Genomic DNA, 7,500 nt, shown 5'->3' on the forward strand with positions numbered 1-7,500 from the left:
CTAGGGTCTATATCACTAGCCATGCTTATGGCTGGTGGAGACGCTAGGGTCTATATCACTAGCCATGCTTATGCCTGGTGGAGACGCTAGGCTACATATGCTTATGCCAGGTGGAGACGCTAGGCTACATACAGTATCACTAGCCATGCGTATTCCGGGTGGAGACGCTATGCTTATGCCTGGTGGAGACGCTAGGCTACATATGCTTATGCCTGGTGGAGACGCTAGGCTACATATGCTTAGGCCTGGTGGAGACACTAGGGTCTATATCACTAGCCATGCTTATGCCTGGTGGAGACGCTAGGGTCTATATCACTAGCCATGCTTATGCCTGGTGGAGACGCTAGGGTCATAGTGTTGGAAATGAAACATGTTATGGGACTGAAAAATGCATCGGCCCAGTAATCACATTTCTACCTTTACGTGCAGCTTTACCCAACAACATTACTCACATTCCTACCTTTACGTGCAGCTTCTCTTACTGCTGAAACGTCTCAAAGTCAGGCAACAAGCAAACAAGCAGCAAAGCTGTTGTAGTGTTTGTGTGTGTGTGTGTGTGTGTGTGTGTGTGTGTGTGTGTGTGTGTGTGTGTAAAGCTGTTGTAGTGGGTGGGAGCATTGCACTGTCTCACTGTTATTTATTTGTGCTTCGGATCTCGCAAATGCTAGTAAACTAGCAAGTCACTGCTGCAGGAGAGTGTGTGTGTGTGTGTGTGTGTGACTTTGAGTGTGTGCGACCTTGAGAGTGTGTGTGTGTGACCTCAAGTGTGTGTCGTCAGAGTCCATCTGTCAGAGAGTGTAGAGGAGTGCGTTTATTTTCCTTCTGAGAAGCCAAGCTATGTAATATTTATCTCTTTGTTCTTTTAGGATGACTTAGACCCCATATGCACTCTCTATCACACACACACACACACACACACACTTGAGCATACACACAGACACACGCCCGAGCATACACACACACGCATACACTCCCACTCCCATACACACACATACTCATAGGCTTGATCATGGTCTTACACACACACACACACACGTACACACACACTCTCGTACACACACTCTCTCCCATACACACACACACATACACACACACACTCACTCCCATACACACACACACTCATCATACATGATCATGGTCTTACACACACACACACACACACACACACACACACACACACACACACACACACACACACACACACACACAAACACAGAGCCCACAGCCCCTCCCCCCTGAGTGGTCCCTGGATCTGGTGGTTTGTGTGTGTTGGCTGCGTGGGGAGGGAGGGAGGACGAGGGGCCGGCAGGCGGCCATGCTTTCCTGCGCTTTATCCCGTCATTAAGTCAGCATGCTGGTTTTCCACATCTTAGGCCTACATTCGCCCATTCATTAGTGCGTGCGTTTGGAACAAGGTCCTCCTTGTCTGCATGGGGAACCCAACACTCCACAGCCATATGGGCTCACAAAACACTCAGACACACACTCACACACACACACGCACACACGCATGCACGCACACACACGCACGCACGCATCAGACACACCCCTGTAATAGTGCATTGTTGTGTTGCTATTGTAATGAAAGACAGCCTCTTGTGTACTCCCCTGTGATGCTCTCTTTCTCACACACGCTCACTCACACACCCTCTCACACACTCACACACCCTTGCACAAGCCCTTTGATGTTCTGACGTTTTCCAGACGCTTCCCCCACTCGCTCTTTCTCTCTCTCTCTCTCTCTCTCTCTCTCTCTCTCTCTCTTTCTCTCTCCTCTCTCCCTCTTTTTCCCCTTAGTTCCCCTTCACTCCTCCTTAAAGCTGTTGTAAGCGATGTTGGCTGTTCCTCAACAGTTAGGTCAGACCTAGCCAAGCGGGATTTAGCTCCCATCTCTGCAGTGGGCTTTGGTTAGCAGGGAAGCTAACTGAATTGTGCTGCAGTGGGCTTTGGTTAGCAGGGAAGCTAACTGGATTGTGCTGCAGTGGGCTTTGGTTAGCAGGGAAGCTAACTGAATTGTGCTGCAGTGGGCTTTGGTTAGAAGGGAAGCTAACTGGATTGTGCTGCAGTGGGCTTTGGTTAGCAGGGAAGCTAACTGAATTGTGCTGCAGTGGGCTTTGGTTAGCAGGGAAGCTAACTGGATTGTGCTGCAGTGGGCTTTGGTTAGAAGGGAAGCTAACTGGATTGGGCTGGCTGTTTCATACCCAGCCCAGTTGAAGCTGATGGTATAATCTATTGCCTTGATGTATCATACAAGACAATATATTTATTATACAACCCAAGACCTTACCTGGGCGAACATTCCATCTACTAACCATCTACACCTATGCTACCCACTGCTACACCTGTCCTAACCTTCTTTGTAGCCTACTGTACACCAACACCACTGGGCAAAAGGTTGGGGTCCCTTTTTCCATTCCACTCCATTATAGACAGTTTTTATACCATCTGAAATCAGTTGCATTGTTTTTTTTTAAATCACATAATAGGCTACATTATGTTCTTGCATAATTGCAAAAGGGTTCTCCAATGTTTTCCCAGTTAGCCTTTTGAAATGATATCAGATAAGTAAACAGAATGTGCCTTTGGAGCACACTAGATGGATGGTTGCTGACAATGGGCAATGTAGATATTGCGTTAAAGATCAGCCATTTCTTTCTACAACACTGGAGAACCCTTTTGCAATTATGTACGCACATCATGTAATCTGAAAACTGCTGCCCTGGTTAAAAAACAAAACAATGCAACTGAAATCAGCTGGAATTTCAGGTTTCTGGCAAACAGTTTCCGCGGATGTGTGGCAAGGTCATATTTACACATGCAAAACAGTTGAGGTTAACTTTTGGCAATGTTGCAGCAAATCTGCAGCAATGACGCATGCAAATTAGGTTCATCGCCAGAAGTTCCCTTGACGTTTGCTATTATTGGGGTGCTAAGGGTGATGGCACATCCCTGGCGAAACACATGTGCCACTATAGCGGCAAACTAAGTGGCAGAGTTCTGGCAAAACTCATTGTTGCCTCTAGCGGTCAACATTGGCAAACTTCTGGCAATATTTTCTAGTGAACTCATTTGTTTCCCATAAATCACGCACAAGTTTGCTGCAAATCTGCCACAAACCTTTAACTTTTGGTATGCTTGCCATGTCCATGCATCTATGCCTGCCCTCTCTGTCCACCTGAGACATCTCTATCTACCGGTGTGAGACATCTCTATGCACTTAAATGTTGGTTATGCATCTCTGTGCACTTAAACGTTGGTTATGCATCTCTATGAAAGACAATGAACTTCAGTATTGAAACATATGGCTTACAGCAAGCTAAAAATCTTGGTGTCATTACCTTGGGAGTACTAGTCTGCCAGTGTAAACATCTCCAGCAGTCTGAGTAAGTGAAGGCTAAGGTCACGACCCCTTCTGGAGCGGAGACCCGCAGTAAGCTCTCACTCCCTTTGCGAAGTGGTCGTAGTCATAGCCCCCACCCACACATACATGCACACACACACACACACACACACACACGCACACACACACACACACACACACACACACACACACACACACACACACACACACACACACACACACACACACACACACACCCCCCCTTATTCCAGCTCACTACACAATTATGCCTGTAGATGACTCAGATGTTGGGGTTTGAAAAACAAGGTCGTGTTTTGATAGGCCGTTTGCGTTTAGGCTCCATTGTGGTCTGAATCTCTGGTTTTCTGACTACCAAAAGCGCATGTTTTTATTTCTGGGAACCACTGACTCAAAGAGAGTTCCACCTCCCTTGGGTCGGAGATCTCTGATCAGATAGCTTCTAACTGGTTCTGTCTGTTTACTTTCATCTGTAGTTTTGTGTTTTGAGTCCCATGCTGTGTGTGTCTCTCTCTCTGTGTGTGTGTCTCTCTCTGTGTGTGTCTCTCTCTCTGTGTGTGCGTGTGTGCGTGTGTGCGTGTGTGCGTGCGTGCGTGCGTGCGTGCGTGCGTGCGTGCGTGCGTGCGTGCGTGCCTATCAGTGTACTGTCTGTGTGTGCATCTCAATGTCAGTGCAGCCTGTCCATCTCTGAGCTGCTCTCGTGTAGCGGGGCCTCGGACACATCCATGAGCTCAGCCTGCTGCTGGGGTGCAGTGCAGTGCAGTGACATGGCAGAGGAGCACAAGGGCAGAAGAGGGTAGTAGAGGGCAGTAGGGCAGATGGGCAGAAGAGGGTAGTAGAGGGCAGAAGAGGGCAGTAGGGCAGAAGAGGGTAGTAGAGGGCAGAAGAGGGCAGTAGGACAGAAGAGGGTAGTAGAGGGCAGTAGAGCAGATGGGCAGAAGAGGGCAGTAGAGGGCAGTAGGGCAGATGGGCAGAAGAGGGCAGTAGGACAGAAGAGGGCAGAAGAGGCCAGTAGGGCAGAAGAGGGTAGTAGAGGGCAGTAGGGCAGATGGGCAGAAGAGGGCAGATGGGCAGAAGAGGGTAGTAGAGGGCAGTAGGGCAGATGGGCAGAAGAGGGTAGTAGGGCAGAAGAGGGTAGTAGAGGGCAGTAGGGCAGATGGGCAGAAGAGGGTAGTAGGGCAGAAGAGGGTAGTAGAGGGCAGTAGGGCAGATGGGCAGAAGAGGGTAGTAGGGCAGAAGAGGGTAGTAGAGGGCAGTAGGGCAGATGGGTAGAAGAGGGCAGATGGGCAGAAGAGGGTAGTCGAGGGCAGTAGGGCAGATGGGCAGAAGAGGGCAGATGGGCAGAAGAGGGCAGTAGAGGGCAGTAGGGCAGATGGGCAGTAGGGCAGATGGGCAGAAGAGGGCAGTAGGGCAGATGGGCAGATGGGCAGAAGAGGGCAGTAGGGCAGAAGAGGGTAGTTGGGCAGATGGGCAGAAGAGGGCAGATGGGCAGTAGAGGGTAGTAGGGCAGATGGGCAGAAGAGGGCAGTAGGGCAGATGGGCAGATGGGCAGATGGGCAGAAGAGGGCAGTAGGGCAGAAGAGGGTAGTTGGGCAGATGGGCAGAAGAGGGCAGATGGGCAGTAGAGGGTAGTAGGGCAGATGGGCAGAAGAGGGCAGTAGGGCAGAAGAGAGCAGTAGGGCAGAAGAGGGTAGTAGGGCAGAAGAGGGCAGAAGAGGGCAGTAGGGCAGAAGAGGGCAGTAGGGCAGAAGAGGGCAGAAGAGGGCAGTAGGGCAGATGGGCAGAAGAGGGCAGAAGGGCAGAAGAGGGCAGAAGAGGGCAGAAGAGGGCATGTGGGCAGGTGGGCAGAAGAAAATAGAATCTGTGGTATATGTTGTCAACGGAGAATGAACACAATTACACACATTTCAGTTGTTCTGCCAAAGAGTCTAAGATAATATGATGAGGTAAAAAATAGTTGAATAGAAACTTAAATAGAAATGTAATGCATATGATTGCACTTTGACCTTATGAATTCAGTTGACCTCTTCCTCATAGTCACGGTCTCTTTCACCATCGTCTTCCTATTTATCCAAATAAAAGCACTAATGTGTGTGTGTGTGTTCCAGCACATGTGGAGAATAAGGACCAGTACATCGAGGTGCTGGAGAACCTGGGGAACAGTCACCTGTGCCAGGACAACAACGAGGTCTCCACCGGCTTCCTCAACCTGGCCGTCTTCACACGCGAGGTCACCGCACTCTTCAAGAACCTGGTGAGTGTGTGTGTGTGTGTGTGTGTGTGTGTGTGTGTGTGTGTATTAAAATGTGTCTGGGGGTGTGGTAATGGTACATAATGTGACTCAGGACCTGAGAGTCCACACCGGTTCTCTGAGGGTTTGCGTAGCATTATGTATGGAGGCGTCAGGTCTCGGCGGGGTTGCGTGGCATTATGGGATGGTCCAGACAGACTAATTCTTCAGTTGAAGTGGATTAAGGAGCAGCCTACTCAGTCGGCTCAGTGTCTGAATGGGGTGAGATCACACTGGGATGTTTACTCTCTCTCCCCAGGCCTGGAGTCGGGCCTGTTCCTCTGCCAGTCTTGCCTGGGGGGTTAGTAGTCTGGAGTTGGGCCTGGCCTTCCTCCCCCAGTCATGCCTGGGGGGTTAGTAGTCTGTGAGTAAGACCCAAACTGGTTTTAGGCTAGACATACTGGACTGCAATAGGCTTGAGTAGGGATGGATTTTAGAATGACTGCATTGTGAAATATTGGAAGTTCAAAGAGCAAGGTTGCAAGACATTGATTCTAGAGCAACTGTAGAAAATTCTACAGTCTTGAGCTATAGTCTTGTTAAAAATAAATCTGAAATAAGTATTGGGCTATAGTCTTAAAAATGAAACCTGAAAAAGGAAATGCCGGTATGTCTTGGGCTATAGTCTTGTTATTTTACACTTCCTTTGCGTCTTATGCTCATCCTGTGAGAGATGAGGTGTTTCGGAGCTGACAGGAAAGGTCAGACAGAGAAGAGGTTATGAAGGACTCAAGGTGTATTTATGTCTGAACTGGTGTGTGTGTGTGTGTGTGTGTGTGTGTGTGTGTGTGTGTGTGTGTGTGTGTACTGGAGACGTGGCTGACATCTCTCTCTGAGGTCAGGGGTTTCCATTGGAGCTGCCTCCGCTCCTGCACACAGAGACGAGTAAATCAGTTTCGGGACACATGTGGTGTGTGTGTGTGTGTGTGTGTGTGTGAGTGTAAATCACCCTCAGCAGGACACAGGGCCCGGTGTCCGTATAAACTAGAGGCAGGAGAGCAGCGTTGTGCTGTAGGATGTCCCACAAGCTCCAGCACACAGAAATAAAGATGATTTAACAGCGCCGCTCTCCCTGAAAACAGGGTTCAGCCAGCACAGAGTGCCAAGACCTGAAGTCTGTAATCCACTCAGTGTATGTGTGTGTGTGTGTGTGTGTGTGTGTGTGTGTGTGTGTGTGTGTGTGTGTGTGTGTGTGTGTGTGTGTGTTGAAATGGCTTCCATTACCCAGCATGCATCTGTACGTGTGTTCCCCCTCATGCTTTGATTTATCTGGTGCAGAAGAGGCAGTGGTTGTACAGCTGTGTGTGTGTGTGTGTGTGTGTGTGTGTGTGTGTGTGTGTGTGCTTCAATGGACTCAGAGGTGTGTGCATGGTTAAAGTGAGCATGCTGCAGATGCACACACACGCACACGTAACAGCATGCACACACGTGTGTGTTCCTGAATTGGCTCAAAAGTGAGTGTGTCCGTTTGCATGTGTGTGTGTGTGTGTGTTTGCATTTGTGTGTGTGTGTGTGTGTGTGTGTGTGTGCCTGTGCTTGTGTGTGTGTGTTCTGTGGTCAGACAGTGGGGATTCAACAGCTGCAGACTAGGGCCTCTTGCACTGGAGTGTTCCGGAACCCCTCCTACTGATAGTCTCCATGGCGATGCTAATTCATTCCAGACAGAGCACATGAGTGGACCGGCCCCCTCGCCTCCGTCTCCCCACCGAGCTGTCAATCATCCGGTCTCCAGGGAGACCAGGCCCTGGCTAAATCAGGCCAAACTGTCAGTTTTCCCCACTAGCCTGCCCCCCCCACTCTCGCCTCTACAGCCCCAACAGTATTGACTCCT

The 7,500-nt window shown here is 49.7% G+C and overlaps 1 protein-coding gene across 1 annotated transcript in view; it reads left to right on the forward strand.

Moving 5' to 3' along the window:
• asap3 (ArfGAP with SH3 domain, ankyrin repeat and PH domain 3) overlaps positions 1-7,500 on the forward strand; it is a 59,275-nt gene that overhangs the window by 13,772 nt on the left and 38,003 nt on the right. The window contains exon 3 of the mRNA XM_062522633.1: positions 5,488-5,633. Coding sequence (XP_062378617.1) covers positions 5,488-5,633 — 146 coding nt within the window. The remainder of the gene's footprint in view (positions 1-5,487; positions 5,634-7,500) is intronic.

The sequence above is a fragment of the Sardina pilchardus genome, chromosome 20 (assembly GCF_963854185.1).
Source record: "Sardina pilchardus chromosome 20, fSarPil1.1, whole genome shotgun sequence".
NCBI lineage: Eukaryota > Metazoa > Chordata > Actinopteri > Clupeiformes > Clupeidae > Sardina > Sardina pilchardus.